Genomic DNA, 22,175 nt, shown 5'->3' with positions numbered 1-22,175 from the left:
TCATTTTTAGATGCTATGATGAACTGGAGAGAAGAATTTCTTCTGCAGCTCCTGCCTTAATGATGCTATTCATTTATCTAATTTTATGATTTATTCTCCTGACTGCGGGTATAAAGTCTGATACTACTTCTTTCAGTTATCACTTGATCAATTCTCATTCACTGCTAACATCTTTACCCTCAAGACTCGTTTGCCATGCATTACACCAATCTGGTTTCTCCACTTGTCATAATTATCTGCCTTTGTAAATTTCCATATACCCCTTCTTAACTAAAATTTCCATGTCACAGTCTGCCAGATCATGACAGCATGATTGCAGCCTAGTTGGCTGAGTGGTTAGCATACCTGCTCTCCAGCCAAAAGACTGAGGATTCAAATCCTGTCGTGGGCATGGATGTTTGTGATTGTCTGTGAAAATACTACTGGACAGTAGATGGCATTGGTGTAGATGATGCAATTCGCTGTAGTTAGAGGATTGAGTGGTGAAGACGGAGAGTTGTAAAGCAAGTGCCATCCCTTGATGAGTCTTTGGACTCCTTGGAGGTGTCAAGGAATAATAATAAAAATAATAATGATCACTCTCCTCATTCAAAGGTATTGTGGCTACCTGGTTATTGACAAGTTCCTCTGATGCTATCACAAGATCCAGCACTCTCAAACTCTGACTTACCTCTGTCACAAGCAGTTTTAAGTATTTATCTCTTAACTATATATATTCCATTTACTTCCCTTAATGTGTGTTGTTTCTCTTTCCAATCTGTATCCTAGTTGAAGTCTCCTATAATAATTACTTGTCTTAACTTACTCATTGGGTTAATTTGCCAATGCAATCTGTCGACAATCTCCTTTGTACCTTCCTCCCACCCCCCAGATTGCAGAAGCTACGATCCAGACATGTTATCTTGTTTGTCTCTATCTGACAACAAATATGCTTGCACTGTCCTCTGCATTCCTATCCTCCTGCTGAATCCCCCCCCCCCAATCCTGTTCTTTCCATTCTCTCTGAAAATATTATTATTATTATTATTATTAACATTTGACCTCCATGGAGTCAGAGACTCATTGTGGGAGGTACACATTATTGCACACAATGCTCATCCAACCATGCTTTAAACTGATTCAATGTGTCTATATTCACAACAAACTGAGGGAATGCATTCCACTCACCAACCACTCTCCATGCAAAGAACCTTTTCCTACTTCTCTGCTCACATCCTCCTTATACAGCTTCCAGCATTTGCCTCTTTGTTCCCCCTCCCCCCTCTCCCATTCTATGAAAAATCTCTTCCACGTCAACCTGATAACAACCCCTGACAAGCTTATGTGTCTCAATCATATCCCTCATCCCCCCCCCCCTCTTCTTCCTTTTCACAAAGCTTTGCAACTTACATTCTCTCAATTTGCCTAGTACTCCACATGGGTTAATTTGCCACCTTTGTGAATCTTCTGTAGACCCTTGTAGAACATATCCTCGTCACCATGAAAATTCAGTGACCAAATCTGTGCACAATAATCCATATGTGGCCTGATCAAGGCCTTATACAATGGCATCATGACCTCTCTGTTTCTGCATGTCAGGGTCCTCCACATCATTGCCATTATTCAATGTGATGTTTTCACAACTTGTGCAATATGGTCCCTGAATTTCATGGCCTTGTCCACCATCATGCCTAGATTTCCCATCTTCTCTACTGCCTTTAAAGTTTCTCCACCAAGTGTATATTTTGCATCCCATCATCGCTTACCAATTCTCAAAACCTTGCAGTTTGCAACACTGAACCAATAGTTACACTTACCTGCCCATTCATGCAATCTATTCAAGTCCTCTTGTAAGGCCATAACATCCACTTTGCTCTCCCCAGTTCTGCATCATCTGCAAACAGTTTCATACTATATCCTTTGCAAAGTGAAAAAAAAAATTTTTTTTTCTTTATTCTGAATGTTTCTTGCTTAATATACATAAATTGTGGTATCCCCTTTGGCGCACAATCTTCTTCACATTTTGTGTTGATTATTTCACACAATTTCAGGAGCTGAGAAGCATGAATGATCTTTTTAATTGTTCTCCAACTCACTCACCTGAAGGATGCCTGTCTACACACACACATCATTGCCCACATCCCCTGTAAAAACTCTCTAGATTTACTCCCGAATAATACCAAACTCTTCTCTCGGTGCCTGACTGCAGAGAAGATGTTATTAGGTGAGATAAAATAAAAGTCGAGAAAAGTTCTTCCATTAATTAAATTCACACACTACAAACTGCACACATTTTCCCTTCACAACTTAGGCATTGACTCATTTACAATCATGACTTCTTCTCAACTTATTCCTCTATCATACTATTGGAACAGATTCACAATCTTTACTCTCTCACCATTCTTATTTGTTTGTACCAGAAACTCTTCCATATCTTCTCACATAACCATTTTTTTCACTTGCCAGATTCTTTCCTACCTGCTAAAATAATCATGTTACTATTACTGTCATTATGTGGCACCTCCAAGGACTGATTGTGGGAGAGACCTTTACTCCATTACACACAACTAGCTGCCCCCCCCCCCACTTAATCCTCTATCTACACACAATGACACTACCACCATCACCAATAACTAAACTGATTATGTTTTCTTAGCCAGTTTACCTGTATGTAGGAAGCAAACCAGTGTTTCCAAAAGAAAACAAACCACTGGCTACCTCCATATGAGGTCAGCTAATTCACCTTCAGTTTAAAACACCCATATAAAGATTCCTCTCATCATAATGAGATTCAAACTCAGATCTTTTCCAATTAAAGGACACAGTATCGTGTTGTTCCAATTGTACTACATAAGTGCTAATATCTTTCACTTCCCTCTCTTTATGTTAACAGATTCACTAACATCCTTAATCTTTGCCCATGGGAAATAGGATTGCTCTCCTCAAGCACTCCTCACTTTCCTTCTCTACTTTCTCTTTTCTCTTTCTTCTTCTTTTGCTCCTCTGCCATACCACTCACCAGTAATTTCTCTAACCATGCTATTTGTAAAGAACTCCACATTAGCATGCTATCTGTCATTACCACCTTGTTGTTCCGATTTTCCACTATTTCTTTCATGCTGTCATTCATTAATTTGCCGTCCCTTTCACCATACATCACGTTGTTGTTCACTTCTGCCATCCATTGCTTCCCTTTTATCAATAGAGAGTGATCAAATTTGTGATTTCCAAGAACCTTGAAATAAGAAAGAGGAAAATAATGCCACCCCCATAAAGGGAGATTCCAAATATGGGTATTGAATTTTCAATCAATATGTTCCAAGAACAGCAGTTAAAGTGTTGAAGAGGTTAAATTTTTGGCAAATTGCAAGACTTGAAGTATAGAATAGAAAATACCGGAGAAGGTCAAAAGATGGATGACTAGATGAAAGAAAGAGAATTGAGCTCAGTGACAGAGGAAGACAGGAGACCAAAAGTCAATAAACAGGAAATGTCCATCAACTTTCAGTGTGCCAGGACTGTGAGACATTGAATACGAGGACAGGGGAATGTTGTATACAAAGCTTGGCAGGTGACGAAAAAAAGATGGTATGATTGAAATTTAATAAATTGTTGGTGAGAAAAGCTTATCAGACAGATGTAGAGGAGATACTGCAAAAGATTTATGAAGAAGTCAGTATGAAGTATTATTAGCATGAAGAGTGGAGTGCATAAATGAGTTACCAGTGTGGTATGGAATGCACCAACAGTGAATGAGCTCAAGGTGAAGTATTATAAGGATGTGGTGTGTAGAATGGAAGCAGCCCCCCTTTGAGTTATCTGACTCTATGGACTTGTAAATGAACTGATTATAATACTAATTTGATTAATCATTTAAAGTACTTTTATTTTCTAACAGGTACTTACTGGCTCATAATCATATTCAATATAATAAAGATGGGTTCTGTGTTTTACAACTCTTGCCCTTCGAAATTCATAACAGGGATCATCTTCATCAATGGCATTCAACTATAAAAGATATATAACTACTTTAATATCCAACAACCATTTGATTTTAGAGCATATAACATGCATTATACTGAATATAAATTTATTTATGATATATAACAGATAGCATAAATAACTAAGAAATGCTTTTACATTTAATTTTCAATTGCTGCAGCAAAATAACTGTATTTTATAATGTATCAATGAACATAATATGTTGGAGTGTCTCTTTCAAAGCAATATGCAGTGTATCATTATTATTATTATATTAACACTTAACCTCAAGCGAGTCAAAAGACTCATTGAGGGAGGCACACACCGTTACACACAAAGAACATCATATCATACTTTAAACTCATTCAATGTATCTGCATTCACCACGATGTCAGGAAATGTATTGTACTCACCAATCACTGTAAATGTAAAGAACCTGCTCCTTATACCCCTGCTCACACCCTCATTATGCAGCTTTAAGGGATGTCCCATTGTTCTACTCCATTTCCCCATTCTATGAAAATATTATTCCACATTAACCCAATAACAAACATTTACTAGTATAAAAGTCTCAATCATATTTCTTCTCTTCCTCTTATTCACAAGACTTTGCAAATGCAAACCCTCAAACTGCCCTTGTATCCCACATCCCAAAGACCAGTTAAGCCCACCATAGTCAGTCAGTCTTCTCTGATCCTTTCCAATTATTCTTTTCACCATGAAAATCAAGAAACCAAATCTGTGCACAATAATTCACATGAGGCATGATCAAGGCCTTATACAACAGAACAGAACCTCTTTATTTCTGCAAGTTAAGGTCCTTAACATCACTACCATAATCTGATGTGATGACTTCACAACTTGTGCAATGTGACATCTGAAATTCAGATCTTTGTCCACCTCCATCACCACCACTCAAAAGTCTTTTGTTCCCTCAACTTCCTCCAAAATTTGCCTGCCAAGTATACACTTGGCAGGCAAATTTTGGAGGAAGTTGTTGCCCACCAGATTTCAGAATCTTACACTTTGCAACATTGAACTGACAGTTTTACAGTGTTGCCCACTCATGCTATCTCTTCAAGTCCACCTGTAAAGCAACAATGTCTGTTTGATTCCTAATCACTCTTCCCATTTTTGCATCATCTGCAAACAGTTGTATATCCTTAAACCCAGTTAACCCCATCCCAGCATCATTAATATTATGAATTAAATAACAGTGGTCCCAAAACAGATCCCTGCAGCACATCACTAGAGTAAGTGAACTTACTCTTCCAGAATACTGCACTCCCATAAATAACTTGCTGATAGCTATCTAAGAGCTAGTTGCCTATTTATCTCACTAACAGTAGGAGAGACGGAATGAGAGAGAGATATGGAAGTGCTAGAAGAGAAGAGAAGAGAATGGAAACGGTAGGAGAGATGGAATGAGAGAGAGGTATGGGAATGCTAGAAGAGGAGAGGATGGAAACAGTAGGAGAGAGAGGTATGGGAATGCTAGAAGAGAGAATAGCAGTAGAGTAGAGGGAATGAGAGGGACCTATGGGAATGAAAGAAGAGGAGAGAATGGAAACAATACAAGAGAGGGAGTGGTAAGAGGTATAATGTATGGTGACTCAATGATCCGTGGTGTTCAAGATAGGAGGCATGAGGAGTGTTTGCCAGGAGGAACAATAGAAAGGGTGGCTATAGCAAAAAGAGAGGTGGATGAGATGATTGTGATGGTAGGAACAAATGACTTGAGTGTTAATGTAAGTCGGGCAGCGAGAGATATGAGATTTTTGCTGAAGCTGTACGGAAGAAGACAGAGAGAGAAAAAATAGTGTGCGTGTTGCCTAGTTGATAATGATGAGCTGAGCAGAAGAGCAGTGATATTGAATGGCATAATAGCAAAAATGTGTGACAAGAGAGGACTGGTATATGTGGATGCTTGGAGTGCGTTTGAGGAAAGAGAGGAATTGTATGCGAGAGACCGCTTACATTTGAATGAGGAAGGACGTAGGCACCTGGAGAGATTGCTGTTCTGAACGAGTCAGTGTGTACCAGGGAGGATGATAGCAGGGGTGGCCTCTTGTGGGAATGGATACTTGGGAAAAGGGAGACGATGTCAGGTAACACTCAGCCCAGTGGAATCTATCTAGAAGGGATAATGCTGGGTATAGAAACAATGGCATTTATATGCTTTATACTAATGCCAGGAGTATCCAGAATAAGGGAGAGGAAGTGGTGGCGCAGATAGCATCAGCCTGGCAAAAAATTATTGGGATCACTGAGACGTGGTTGACAGAACAGGATATAATAACAGGAATAGAAGTTACTGGGTATTTTTCGTCAGGATAGGAGGGGAAAGCGTGGTGGTGGGGTACTGCTTATGATAAGTGATGACCTATGTCCTCTAAGAGTGGAGGCTTTGGAAGGAAGTGAGACAAATTATTTGGAGAGTGTATCGTGTGAGGCAGAGGTAGGCAAGACAGGATATTTAGTGGGGTGTTGTTACAGACCCAGGAGCACAGAGGATGGGGAACAGGAGATGTTTAGACAGCTAAGTTTGACAAGTGCAAGAAGAATGATTGTAATAGGAGATTTTAACTACAGTAGTATAAATTGGAGAGAGGAAGATACATGTAGCAATAGGGGAATGGAATTTCTAGAATTCTTGAAGGACAAATGTCTTAGGCAACAAGTAACAGAGGGAACAAGAGGTTCAAGAGTTTTGGAATTGGTTATAGCATCAGAAGAGTTGATAATAACTGAGTTGACATCTCTCCCACCAGTTGGAGAGAGTGACCATATGGTTTTGACTTGGAAAATGAATAGACATGCAGGAGTATAAAAGAGACGGGAACTTATGTGGAATTATAATGCAGGTGATTATAATAGTCTTAGACGTCAACTTCGGGAAGTTTCATGGAGGAAGGAATTGGAAGGCTGGGATATCATTAGTGCGTGGGAAATTGTGAAAGAATATTTGTTAGCAGCAATGGTAGGTTGTATACCATGAGTGAAGAAGAGGACACAATTTGGAGTAAAGAGGATGACAAACAATATTAAACAGGAATTGCATGCGAAAAAGAGGCTATGGAAGAGATATAAGGAGACAGTTGAAGAGAAGATGTATGAAGAATATAAGACACAGGCCAGAAGAGTGACTTGTGTGGTATGGAAAGCGAAACTGGAATATGAGAGGAGATTGGCCCTAAGATCCAAAGAAAATCCTAAGGAATTTTTTAGCTATGTGGTCAGTAGGAGGAGAAATGACTGTGGAAGAATGATATTGTGGTATAAAAATGGGAATAGAGCGACTGATGCAGAGGACATAGTGGAATTGTTCAATGAACACTTTATTGGAGTATTTCATCCTAGAGATGTCAGTTTTAATGCTAGAGGGATAGGACTGGTTCGAGGTTTAGAGGTACAGGAGGAGAGTATGTTTCAGATACTGAGTACTCTGGATGTTAGTAAATCGGTTGGACTGGATGGTATTTCACGTTAGTTTTGAGAGAATGTGCTAAGGAACTGACAGTACCTTTGACCTGTCTTTTCAATGAAAGTCTGGCTGTGGGAAAGGTGCCCATGGAATGGAAGGAAGGTAAGATAGCGCCATTGCATAAGGGCGGTAGCAGACTGGAAGTGTCTAATTATAGAGTTTGTGTGTCATCAGTACTTGTTAAGATCTTGGAGAAATTAGTGAGGGACTGTATACAGCATTGGGCAGATGAGGGTAATGTTATCTGTGAGAGTCAACATGGATTTGTGAAAGGGAGCTCTTGTTTTAGCAATATGCTAGCCTTTTATAATAAAGTTACAAGAACATTAGATGAGGGAAAGGCATATACTGCAATTTTCTTAGACTTAGCGAAAGCATTTGACAAGGTGCCACATGATAAGCTGATATTTAAGTTGCACCACATGGGGCTGGATGTCAGATTGGTCAACTGGATTCAGGATTGGCTGTCTGATAGGTATCAGAGAGTTGTGTATGGTGGAGCAGTTTCAAGGAGGCAGAGGGTTACAAGTGGGGTCCCACAAGACTCAGTACTAGGACCTATATTGTTTATCCTTTATATCAATGACATTGTCAGTTGATTGCAAGGGGATATTCAGTTGTTTGCGGATGATGCGAAGCTGGGAAGGATAATTAGTAATAGTGCAGATGTGGTAGCCCTTCAAGAGGATTTGAATAAGCTAGATAGATGGACAAATGAATTGGGGGTATCAGTTTAATGCAGCAAAATGTAAGGTCTTGAGGTTTGGGAAACGTCGATGGGATGCTGCATACTCTATGGGAGGAGTTATACTGGAGGAAGTAGGGGAGACAAGAGATCTGGTGTTGATGATTGATAGAAGCCTGAAGTTTAGGGGACATATTGCAAAGGTGGTGAAAGTAACACAGAAGATTGCTGCAATTATGAGAAGGACACTGACCTGCAGAGATAAAAGGGTTATCATTCCATTGTATAAGTCTCTGATCAGACCACACTTGGACTATTGTTCTCAGATTTGGTCTCCAGGATTTGAAGGGGATAAATTAACTGTAGAAAGGATACAAAGACAGATGACAAAGATGGTTTCAGGACTGTACAAGCATAGTTATGAGGATCAGCTGAGGGAATGTGGACTGCAGAGTTTGGTGGATAGAAGAAGGAGAGGTGATATGATTGAGACTTTTAAACTGTTGAGAGGTGGTTACAGGGTTGACACTGGGATGGAAGGAAATTTTGCTTGGTTGAACAGTGGGAGGGAGTAATGACAAGAGGCCATCCCTGGAAGTTACGAAAGTAAACCGTGAACAAGAGGGTTAACTAGTGGTTTCTTTGCATGGAGGGTGGTTGAACTGTGGAATGCATTGCCTGATGGAGTGGTGAGAGCGAGAACGGTCAATGAGTTTAAGGAGTGGTATGATAGACTTTGTGTTTCTTAGGGGGACCTCCCCTCGATGAGTCTTGACAGACTTTATGTTCTTAGGAAGGACCTCCCACGATGAGTCTTTTGACTCCATGGAGGCCTGAATAATAATAATAATAATCTATCATCCAATCTTATCTGATTCAGTTTAGTTACCAACTTGTGGTTTATTTATTTATTTAGTGCTTGGCTAAAAAGAATACATGCATATGCTACCACACAAAAAAAAAAAACCACATACAAGACAACAAAATGCATGAAAGAATACAACAGTGTGAAGTGACAGTCATATATACATATAAAAATATACAAATAAGCATAAAATTAAACTTGAATGTCTAAGTTCGACAACCAGTCAACAGAATCAGTAGAAACTGTTACTGGTCCCATGAAGGCTCTGGAGGACAGTTAAATGTGATATGTTGTATAGTTTTGTTATCCTCACCACAGTCGCAAGATGTGTTTGGTCTTATTTCCCAAGTAAATAAGGAAGCTCTGCACCTACCATAGTCGGTGCGAACCCTATTTAGGGAGGTCCATGTTTTTTGAGGTAGGTCAAACCCTGATTGAGGGCTGATTGGGTTAAAGACAGTCTGCCAGATTACCTGGGCTTTGGCAGTTCATTCTGTTTGCCATGCTATTGTTGCATCATAGCCCTCAGTGACAAGTTGTTGTGCCATTATAATAGACGGGTGTCTTGACTTAAGCCTCTGTGATGTAAAGCTGTTAATATCAGTGTATAGGAAGCAGTGGGTTCCAGCAAATTTTGTTGTATTTGCAAATCAGGCTGTCTTGGCATCATAGTTGTGCCGGTTGTATGTGGCTCAGAACTGGCCAATATGATGGAGTCTTTATTGTTCCAAAAATAATACGCATTGTCTGATTCAACACAGTATCAATTAATCTAATGTGTGCACTGTTCAGCCAGACAGCTGAGCAGTATTCAGTAGTTGAGTAGATGAGGCCCAGATCAGATGTCCTTAATATGGGAGCACAAGCCCCCCCAGGTTGTTCCGGCAAGTTTATGCAGTATGTTATTTCTAGTTTGGAATTTCACAGCAATATTGGAGAGATGTCTATTAAAGGAGAGGGTTCTGTCCAGATACTTTGGATTAAAATTGTGTGGTAGTATGTTCCCATTTAGTGGCACTCTTAAGATGTCTCGTGCCATGCTATTGTTCAAATGGAAACAGCACGTTTCAGTCTTGGTAGTGCTTGGAATAAGATGCCACTTCTCAAAGAAGTGGTTTAGCTCCTCTAGGTCACTAGTTAGTACCTGCTCTATAGTACTTCTGGTGTTGGAATGTGATGCATAAATCATCAGCATATGCGAATTTTCTAGACGTTGTCCTTAGAAGGTCAGAAATATACAAATTGAAAAGAAGAGGGGCCAAAGCTGACAGTTCTGGCCCCTCTGTTAAGTCTTCTTGGCTTGCTAATATCATCATCCAGAACTACCTGTATTGTTCTATTAGATAGAATAGTGTTGATCAGATGGGTCATTTTTTTTACATTTCAGTATTTTAAGGAGCTTGTAGATCATCCCATTCCTCCATACGGTGTCATATGAAGCCTGAAAGTCTATAAAGACTGCATCAATTTTAAGGCATTTTTCAAAACCAGATTCTATATGAGTAGTTGATCTTCACAATTGCGCCGGCCTGAAACCGGCCTGTTCGTGAGAGAGAATGCCAATAATAATAGTACCAATTCTATTGTAAATAAGTCTTTCTAGTAACTTAAGACAGACACTGAGCAGTGCTATAGGTCTATAGCTTTCAGGTTTATCAGCAGGCTTTCTAGATTTCAGGATGGCTATTATCTTTGATTTTTTAAATTCTGCTGGTAATCTACCACTCTGTAGAATATTAGAAAATATTTTTTTCAGCCATTTCACTGTATTTGGACCAGAGTTTTTTAAAAACTCAGGGTGAATATTATCAAATCCAGGTGCTTTACCAGTTTTCACTCCCTGGAGTGCAGCTATAAGTTCTTCTTTAGTGAATGGATTTGATAAGATGGTAGCTTCAGAATGACCTTCTTTAAGTTTGGTCAGTTCCTTCCTAATTATTTTAGTGTGGGTTTTTTCTAATTTAGCTCTGGACAGATTCACTATCCAATTGCCAATACAGTTTGGCACTAACAGCAGCTTTTGCATTGGGGCGATGGGAATTACCATCCAACTTTTTAAGAAGGCTTTATGCCTTCCTGCTTGAATGTTTAAAGTTCAGTCTTTCAATGGTGTCAATCCATTTGTTCTTTCTATCTTCATTTAAGCTGTCAATAAGATCGATCATCTGCAACATCCACATGTCCACTATTCAAAAAGTCATTATAAAGTGCATCGTTGGTTTTGCTTCAGCCAGGTATGTATTGCCCTATAATTTGTAACCTTATCCTTATCACCACCTTTGTGAAAAACGATTTTTTATCCTCTTTCCACTCCTAGCACCTCTAGGGAACTGTTTTTTGGCTGTCGAAATTACTGTTTTCACAAATCTTTGGTAGTTATAAGGTTGTGATGGAATCAGCACATGTTTTTATCTAGATCTGATGAAAAGCTGTTCCAGTTTGCCTTGGCAAAATTCTAACATGGCATTGGTGTAGTTTCAGTTAATTGGGATTCGAGTGCCCACCTCAATTAAAACAGGGCGGTGTTGACTGTGTGGGAATCTTCCTAAAACATGATGGCTGGTTGGCACTGGGAGGAGCCTTTGATTGGTTGTTACAAAACATGTCAGGATTGGTGCCACTATTTCATCTAGCCGAGTTAAAAGTGCAGTTATCCTTGCGATCAAAAATCAGCTGTATGTTGTTTGCCTCTGGCTATTCGGATAGCTTAGCACCATTTGCATCAGTTTTTCTATAACCCCATTGGGTATGATGACTGTTAAATTCTCCAATATAAGCAGCAGGATGCATTATGGCTGGCAAAACTTCATCAAGCAAGTTTGTAGATGGTGGCTTGTAGACATTAATTATTTTTAGGTCATTAACTTCTATAATAACGGTACATATATTTGAAACATCGCTAGCAGAAATGAAACGGATCACTATCCAATTGATCACTATCCTTAGTAAGTGAATTTCGGGCATAGGAGGCTATCCCATGCATCTGATGGTATGTTGCTCCTATAAGATTGAAACCTGGAATGGAGCCTCTTTCTCATAGTTGTGACTCATTGCTTGCATGGGTTTCTTGTATGATGGCAATGTCAATTCTGCTGTCATGAAGAAGTCTAGTAAGACATTCACTCTTAGCCTTGCTGATACTTTCTATATTCAGCTGGCAGACTCTGAGCAGTTCTCCAAGGAACCAACTTGTGGTGTGGCAGTCTATCAAAAGCCTTTACAAAATCTAAACATAACACTGTCTATGTACTCTCTTGTCCAATACATTCATTATCTTGTTATAGTACATAAGCAAGTTGGTAAAACACAACCTTCCTTTAACAAAAGCACAAAAAATACCACTATTATCAACTCACTTTTGTATTCTAGCTCTCACTGATCTCTCCATTACCTTAACTGCAACTCCAGATATATTGATCAGCATTATAATTTGTAGCTTTATCCTTATCACCACCTCTGTGAAGAACAATTTTTTCTCTCTTTCCACTCCTTTGGGATGTGTGCTGTTGCAAGACTTGTTAAACAGGTAGGCCGAGGCTGATGTTAATACCCTGGAACATTCCCTTAAGAGATGTGGTAATATGTCATCAAGTCCTATTGCCTTTTGAACCTGTAGCATAATTACTGAACTCTTCATATGATTCTTGCTCACTCACCAATAAATCTCTACTCTACATTTGAGTGTCTGATTTCATACTGAGGATTGAGCATCCTGATGAACTGCTCACTGAATACTTCAACACAACTTATATGTTAAAATATGTCCTCTGCAGCAGTTACCATCTCCCACTTTCATCCATTAACATCATCTTACATTAATCATTCTTTGTTCTGTTTGCCACATATTGAAAAAATTCCTTCCCTAGATTTTCTTGGACTGATTTACTAATTTTTGATCAGACTGAACTTTTGCTGTTTTTACCAAATAAGTCACTCTCCTAGCCTGCTCTTTATATTCTTCATGCAACTGATTATTATCATTATTCATCTTGTGTTGCCTCTAAAGTGCCTTGTTCTTTTAGATTTCATATTCAGCCCCCTCATTCATCCATATCCCCCCCCTTCACGTATTAGGCCTAGTGGCCTGTTACGGAGCTATCCTTAGCCCATCTAAGCCGTACCCATCCCGAGGATAAGGTGGCTAGCCCTCATCCATATTACACCTACCTTATTCTGCCCTTTGACCTTTGGAATACATTCACACATTTATGCTATTATGTATTTCTTTGTCACTTCTCAAGCAGCATTTATTTCCTACTGCTCAACTTCTCATTCTATGCTATAGCTCTAAGCTGTCTCCTAAGCTTGTCATAATTGCCAACCTTGTACTTCCACATATCCTTTCCTCACAGAAGTCTTCATATCATTAGCCACAACAACACGTGATCACTTCATGATAATCCACCAACTGAAGGAAAGTGTGAAACCTCACTCAGAGTCATATCCTCTGATGAAATCAGATCTAAGACTATCGATCTCGCATGCCCTCCTTTATATACTGACTAATATAGTTGTCTCTCAAGAATTTGAGAAATTAGTTTTCCTTATTCCAATCTATACTGCCATAATTGAAATAACCCAGAATAGTCACCCATCATTGGTTAATTAATTCAAGTTTCTTATACATTTCTTCATTACCACCCTTCACATTCAGCATCCAACTAAATATCTCTTCCTGTCAACTTCCACCTCACACACACACACACACTACCTCAAAACCACTGCCATTATTTCCCTCTTTTGAGTATACCTTATGTGGACATAATTCTCCTGCTATCATCAGTAGCGCTCCCTCCCTCTCTTCTTGTTCTTCCTAACCTCCCAAAAAACATCGTAACTTCCATTTCTGTTCCTGTCAAGATATCATTTTCATTCAACATGCTTCACTTATTCCAACAATTTTTGAGCAAATAAACTCAATCAGTAAAATATTTTCATTTTCCTTTTGCAATGGGTACTCAATGAGCCATGGTGTTCAAGATAGGATGAGTGAGGAGTGTTTGCCAGGAGGAATGATAGAAAGTGTGGCTCTGGCAATTAAGAGAGGTGAAAGGGTGGATGAGATGATTGTGATGGTGGGAACAAATGACTTGAGTGGTGGTGTAAATAGGGCAGTGAGAGATATGAGATTCTTGCTTGAGGCTGTACAAAAGAAGACACAGAGAGGAAAGATAAGGTGTGTGTGTTGCCTAGGTATGATAATGACGAGCTGAGCAGAAGAGCAGTGATATTGAATGGCATAATAGTGAGAATGTGTCAGAAGAGAGGATTCGAATATGTGGATGCTTGGAGTGCATTTGAGAACAGAGAGGAATTCTATGCAAGAGACCGCTTGCATTTGAATGAGGAAGTACGTAGGCATCTGGAGAGATTGCTATTCTGAACGAGTCAGTGTGTCCCAGTGCGAATGGTAGCAGGGATGGCCTCTTGTGGGAATGGGAACTTGGGAAAAGGAGGACGACATCAGGTAATGCTGAGCCTAGTGGAGTATAGAGGGGATAATGCAGTATAGAAACAATGGCATTTTTATGCTTTATACCAATGCCAGGAGTATTCGGAATAAGGGAGAGGAATTGGTGGCACTAATAGCATCAGCCAGGCCAATGATTATTGGGATCACAGAGACATGATTGACAGCAGAGGATATAATAACAGGAATAGAAGTTGCTGGGTACAGCATTTTTCAGCAGGATAGGAAGGGAAAGCATGGTGGTGGAGTACTGCTTATGATAAGTGACGACCTATGTCCTCTAAGAGTGGAGGCTTTGGAAGGCTGTGACACTAATGATTTTGAAAGCATATGGTGTGAGGTGGAGGTGGGCAAGAAAGGATATTTAGTCCGGTGTTGCTACAGACCAAGGAGCACACAGGGTGGGGACTAGGAGATGTTGAGACAGTTGAGGGTGGCAAGTGCAAGAAGAATGATTGTTATGGGAGGTTTTAACTGCAGCAGTATAGATTGGGGAAAGGAAGATGCACGAAGCAATAAGGGTATGGAATTTCTAGAATTCTTGATGGACAAATGTCTTAGGTAACGTGTAGCAGAGGGAACAAGAGGTTCAAGAGTTTTGGATTTAGTTATAGCATCAGGAAGAGCTGATAATAACTGAGATGACATCTCTCCCACCAGTTGGAGGGAGAGTGACCATATGGTTTTGACATGGAAAATGAGTAGTATCATGCAGCAGTATCGAAGAGACGGGAACGTATGTGGAATTATAAAGCAGCTGATTATAATAGTCTTATACGTCAACTTGGGGAAGTTTTGTGGAGGGAGGAATTGGAAGGCCAGGATATCATTAGTGCTTGGGAAATTGTGAAGGAATATTTATTAGCAGCAATGGTAAGCTGTATTCCACGAGTGAAGAAGAGGACAAAATTTGGAGTAAAGTGGATGACAAACAATATTAAACAGGAACTGAATGCGAAAGAGGCTATGGAAGAGATATAAGGAGACAGGTGAAGAGAAGATGCATGAAGAATATAAGATACAGGCCAGAAGAGTGATTAGTATGGTAAGCAAGGTGAAACTGGAATATGAGAAACGATTGGTCCTTAGATCCAAGGAAAATCCTAGGGAATTTTTTAGTTATGTGGTCAGTAGGAGGAGAAATGACTGTGGAAGAATGACATTGTGGGATAAAAATGGGAACAGAGTGACTGATGCAGAGAAAATAGTGGAATTGTTCAATGAACACTATATTGGAGTATTTCATCCTAGAGGAGTCAGTTTTAATGCTATAGGGATAAGGCTGGTTCGAGGTTTATAGGTACAGGAGGAGAGTTTGGTCTACATATTGAGTACTCTGGATGTTAGTAAAGCTGTGGGACTGGATGGTATTTTCACCACGAGTTTTCAGAGAATGTGCTAAGGAACTGACAGTGCCCTTGACCCAGCTTTTCAATGAAAGTCTGGCTGCGGGAAAGGTGCACATGGAATGGAAGAAAGGTAAGACAATGACTCCTTACCGCTGTTCAACCAAGCGAAAGATCTCCCCAGTGTCAACCTTGTAACCACCTCTCAACAGTTTAAAAGTCTCAATCATATCACCTCTTCTTCTTCTATCCACAAAACTCTGCAGTCCACATTCTCTCAGGCGAGCCTCATAACTAACATTGTACAGTCCTGACGCCATCTTTGTCATCCGTCTTTGTATCCTTTCCACAGTTAATTTATCCCCTTCAAATCCTGGGGACCATATCTGAGAACAATAGTCTAAGTGTGGTCTGATCAGAGCCTTATACAACAGAATGATAACTATTTTATCTCTGCAGGTCAGTGTCCTTCTCATTATTGCAGCAATACTCTGTGTTACTTTCACCACCTTTGCAATATGTCCCCTAAATTTCAGGTTTCTATCAATCATCAACCCCTGATCTCTTGTCTCCCCTACTTGCTCCAGTTTAACTCCTCCCATAGAGTATGCAGTGTCCCATCGATGTTTCCGAAACCTGAAGACCTTACATTTTACTGCATTAAACCAACACCCCCATTCTATCCAGCTTATTCAAATCCTCTTGCAGACTGAGTGGTGAGCGAGAGAACAGTGAATGAGTTTAAGGAGTGGTATGATAGACTTTGTGTTTCCTAGGAGAGACCTCCCATGATTAGTCTTGATAGACTTTGTGTTTCTTAGAAGGACCTCCTGCGATGAGTCTTTTGACTCCATGCAGGCCTGAATAATAATAATAATATTAAATTCAGTTTATATACAGCCTTTTTGTAGATTGTCCTCAGTTGTTCCAAATATTACTTGGTCAGCTGCAAAGAGTAAAGTATTTAAGATAAAATTATTTTGTATTTGGATTCCTTCTTTGTTGCTTGTCCTCCATTCTTTGATTATTTCATTTGTATATATATATATACATTGCAAATAATACTGGAGATAGGGAACATCCTTGTCCAAGCCCCCCGGTTACTTCAAAAGTTTTGTTTTTGTACTCACATCTTTTTATGCTTATTACTGTTTTCTCATAAAGGCTGTAGGTTTTTTTTTTATAATTTTATAGGTAAAGGGATGTTTTTAGTACATCAAAGAGTTTATATATGTCTATCTTGTCATAATTTTTTTTTTTTTTTTTTTATAATCTATCATAGTTGCATGGTTCAAATCACTGAGTATTTTTCCAGTGTCATATATTTTGTTTATTAAAGCAATTAATCTTTGGTTAAATTTATTTCCTGCATAATAATATTAATAGTAATTGAGAGGGGAGGGGGGATATTTTCCAAGTTATACGGGCAGGCAAGTTAGATCAGAAACAGATGCAATTACACATAACTCAACTCAGATACTCTTTTCACATAAATATCTGAGAGTCTTTAGTCCACAACTGAGAGACCTTAGTTTTTTTCTGTTTTCATCTTTCTTGCTCAGAATAGTAGATTCTTGCAGTATGGGATCAAGTGTACTGTTACATATATTGGTGATGGTGGTTGCTATAGGTCAAGTATTGCTGTTCTTATTTTTTGCATGCAATAAGAATAAGATCTTTCACATTTTTGCTGCTTAGATGTACAAGTATTAATGCTGGTTTATCTTTGTTACATTGTTAGTCCATGGCTAACTGAAGTGATACCTGTTGCTGTCACAGGAATTCCTATATTAGTGGCTACCATTTGTATTTGGGTGGACAAATCTTCTGCCTTGCCACTTAGGATTACCTCTACAGATAATTCTTGTTTGCTTCCTTTTTGCATCATATGTTTCATCTATATTTTTAGGATGTCTACTTCATTTATTAGTTCCATGTTTTCTCTTTTTAAGTTTCCCCGTGTCTCTATCACTTCCATCAGTTTGCATTTTAGGCCACAAACTGTTTCTAGTACTTCTACACTATCATTATTGAACTTTATATACTCTTCGTATGTTTGGAATTTTTTTTTATTTTTATTTCTTCCATGTGTGAATTTAATACATCTTGTATCAAGCTTTTGATCTCATATATGTTACTTGCATAAAATAAGTTAGGAAGTGACTTACCTTGTTGGTTTTCGCTGCTTTTGATGGACTTCTGCTCGCTGTCTTCTGCTTGCTGTTTTATTTTCTACTGCAGCAATGCCACTCCACTTCATTGAAATTAGCTAAGTAGTATCTAAATTTTGTGTGCTGAAAATTGTAGACAGAGTGGACTGTGGTCACCCACAAACAAAGAACAAAGAATGTCACAAATTTTTTACAGTCATGCTGCAGTTGCTCAAGGGAAGAAAAATGAGTCATGAAAAGCAACAAATACCTGAAGGATCTGTTGTCCAATGGAAGTCATATAATGTTAGAAAATGCCTTAGATGCCTTAGGAATCTCCACTTTATAAGTGACAGCTTTTCAGAAACAATCTGTCAACGTAAATCGAATGCAAAATGCAAGGGATGGAAGTGCCTATACTGCAGGGAGAATAAAGAAATGCAGCTGCCCACAACAGGATACAAATTAACAATGCAGCCCATTTTACCAGAGGCAGAATCCAATGAGGAGTTGAATATAAAAAATTACAGGTGAATCCTATACTATGAATTCTTTAAATACTACTAGAAAACAGTTTAGAAACTATGAAAGCCAGCCTAACAGTTCTTGTCCAAGTCCAGTCTTCTTCAATAGGCAGAATGAACAAATAACAAAAAAATTTAGCTAATATGAAGATTTTATCAAACATATTACTTTAGTAGTGGAAGAAGTCTTGCAAACTGCAAAAGATATGAAAATTAGTGTTAATGTACTAACTGACTGGCAACAAGTGGTGGCTCGTGGCTTGAAATTGTGGGGGTGCTGCAACTTTCGAAATATACATACACACTGTAAGTGCAGTGTATACATGTTTGGATAAAATATCAAAATTATGGTAAAAATTAAACATGAAAAAATATTGTTTAAATGATACATATTTTTGGTCGTAAAATGTTAAAAAATATAAAACTTATTGATAAACTGACCATAGATATTTAATTCATACGTATGTTCGTACAATATTGCCTACCGGTTTCGCTAGTAACTGACTAGCTTTCTCAAGACTTGCACAGTACAAAAAAATGGTAAATGTAAAAAAGATTTAAGAATACAAAAAACGTTAGTACCTGTTAGGTAGCTAAGGTAACACACGTTCGCATGACATGTCTCTATGAATTATGACTTTCTACTAAGTATCATGTACACGCGTTACATGCAAACGCGTAATATGATTATTCGCGTACTGTAGTTCTGTTGAACCGAGAGAATAAATTAGATTTTTCCAAGTATCGTTTGATACGTGGAACAACTACACTTCTTGGACATACTAGATAAAAGACAAGGTAACAATTTCAAACTGTCCATTTACAAAAAACATATGGACACTGGACGATATCTACATTACTCTTCAAAACCATCATAGGTCACATAAACAGAGTATCATCCACATGTTGAGAAATTGAGACAGAAACTTTATCTCCAACGATGAAGAAGTTCAAACAGAACTGTCCCAAATTGCTATAACACTATCGCAAAATGGTTATTCTCGAAACATCATCAACAAATTTCTATACAAAGATAATCAACAAGAAAGAACAGTCTCTCATCAAATTTCAAAGTGGGTTCAATTTCCACCAAAATTGCGAGATTGTTAAAAGCCCATAACATCAGGGTTGTATTTAAACCAACTACTAGCATCAGACAGGTTCTAAGATCTCCTAAGGACAGTGTTCAATTTTATAAATATGCAGGTGTGTATAATATTCCATGCACGTGTGGTCTTTCCTACATTGGACAAACTTCGAGAAGCCTGGAAATAAGACAGAAAGAACTTGTTGGCGATGAAAATCACAACAGAACGATCATCTCGTTTAGCACCACTTTTCAACTTCGAACCACACTATAGACTAGGATAACAGCTCTATGCCCTACGTAGATAATGATTACAGACATTGATTATTCAAAGAAGCAGCAGTAGTGCTACATACAGGCAGCAACCTAAACAGAAATAAAGGGGCCATAATGAACGATACTTGGAAAAATCTAATTAATTCTCTCAGTTCAACAGAACTACAGTATGCGAATAATCATATTACGCGTTTGCATGTAACGCGTGTTCATGACACTTAGTAGAAAGTCATAATTCATAGAGACATGTCACGCGAATGTGTTACCTTAGCTACCTAACAGGTACTAACGTTTTTTGTATTCTTAAACCTTTTTTGCATTTACCATTTTTTTGTACTGTGCAAGCCTTGAGAAAGCTAGTCAGTTACTAGCGAAACTGGTAGGCAATATTGTACGAATATACATACGAATTAAATATCTATGGTCAGTTTATCAATAAGTCTTATATTTTTTAAACTATTGTTTATTATTGATAAAATTATACAGTTTAGTATAATTCAAAATTACTTAAAAATAAAATCCTTTATCATAACCCCAATAATGTTCTAAAATAAAAACTATAACAAATGTTATGTCTTTAATTGCAATGTTCAAATATTTAAAGATACGGAGTAAACATGATAAGCACTACAAACACTATACTACTGGCACTAACTACATATAAACAACAGTGGAACTGCGCAACATACAGTGCCACATTATCCTAATAGCTCGCATCTCACTATGACATGTATATGCTTGCATGCGTAGCAATATGACACTGTGGTAAACACAGTGCTACTAGCGTCCTTCACCCTCCTAAGTCCCATAATGCAAAGCAACTCCTAAGGAGATGTCTTTGCATTATGGGATACTAAGGCAAGTGATGTGAATTCATTAGATTATTTATACGAGTTGCCCCAGTCCTGAAAATAGTTCAGGCACAAACTTATTTGCTTACACTTGGATAAAGGATTAAACCAAGTATATAATTTCTTCTTCTCTTCTTCTTCTTATTATTATTCAGGTCTCCATGGAGTCAAGAGAGTCATCGTCAATGAGTTCAAGAAGTGGTATGATAAACTCAAAGTCTATCATACCACTTCTTGAACTCACTGACCGTTCTTGCTTTGACCACTTTATCAGGTAATGTATTCCACGGTTCAACCACTCTCGATGCAAAGAAACCACTCCTCAGACTCTTGCTCACAGCATCCTTTCATAACTTCCAGGAATAGTCCCTTGTCATCACTCCTTCCTACTGTTTCACCAAGTGAAAGAACTCCCCAGTGTCAACCCTGTTAAGTGCCTCTCAACAGTTTAAAAGTCTCGATCATATCACCTCTCCTTCTATCTAACAAACTCTACAGTCCACATTCCCTCAGCTGATTCTCATAAGTAACATTGTAAAGTCCTGAAACCATCTTTGTTATCTGCCTCTGTACACTTTACACAGTTAATTTATCCCCTTCAAACCAAGGGAATCAAAATTTGAGAGCAATAGTCTAAGTGTGGTCTGATCAGGGTCTTATACTACTGAATGATAACTCTTTTATCTCTGCATTATATTTCACCACTCTATCAGGTAATGATATATGATATGATAACTCTTTTATCTCTGCAGATCAGTATCCTTCTCAGTATTGCAGCAATCCTCTGGGTTACCTTCACCACCTTTGTACTATGCTCCCTGAATTTCAGTTTTCTATCAATCATCAGCCCAGATCTCTTCTCTCTCCTGCTTCCTCCAGTACAGCTCCTCCAATAAAGTATGCAGCCTCCCATCGATGTATCCCAAACTTCAAAACTTTACATTTTGCTGCATTAAACCTACACACTCCATTCATTTGAACATCAGTCTACTTTATTCAAATCCTCTTGCAGGACTGCCACATCTGCATTATTACTAATAACTCTTCCCAGCAACTGAATATCCCCTTGCAATCCATTGACAATGTCATTAATATAAAGGTTAAACGATACAGGTCCCAGTACTGAGCCCTGTGGAACCCCACTTTTAATCATTTGCCTCCTTGATATTATCCCAATTTTCACAAATCTCTGATACCTATCAGACATCCAATCTTGAATCCACTTGACTAACCCCACATCTAACGCAATGTGCTGCAACTTAAGTATCAGCTTATCATGGGGCACCCTGTCAAATGCCTTTGCAAAATCCAAAAAAAATGGCAGTATTTGCCTTTCCCTCATCAACTTCTCTTGTCACTTTATTATAAAAGGCAATCATATCACCAAAGCAAGAGCACCCCTTAACAAGTCCATGTTGATTCTCACAGATAACATTACCCTCATCTGCCCAACGCTGTATATGGTCCTTCACTAATT

At 38.6% G+C, this 22,175-nt stretch overlaps 1 protein-coding gene across 10 annotated transcripts in view; it reads right to left on the bottom strand.

Moving 5' to 3' along the window:
• The window catches only part of LOC150092750 (xylosyl- and glucuronyltransferase LARGE1-like), a 676,688-nt gene that overhangs the window by 127,551 nt on the left and 526,962 nt on the right, over positions 1 to 22,175 (bottom strand). For all 10 annotated transcript variants that reach the window (XM_090414755.1, XM_090414753.1, XM_090414752.1 and 7 more), the window contains one exon: positions 3,886 to 3,987. In XM_090414755.1, the coding sequence (XP_090270881.1) occupies positions 3,886 to 3,987 (102 nt within the window). The remainder of the gene's footprint in view (positions 1 to 3,885; positions 3,988 to 22,175) is intronic.

This window comes from Typopeltis vanoorti, chromosome 25, assembly GCF_054136105.1.
Source record: "Typopeltis vanoorti isolate ZY-2024b chromosome 25, IOZ_Tvanoo_1.0, whole genome shotgun sequence".
In the NCBI taxonomy this organism is placed as follows: Eukaryota; Metazoa; Arthropoda; class Arachnida; order Uropygi; family Thelyphonidae; genus Typopeltis; species Typopeltis vanoorti.
Note: the sequence above shows the minus strand (reverse complement) of the source record. Positions and strands in the feature narration are given on the sequence as shown.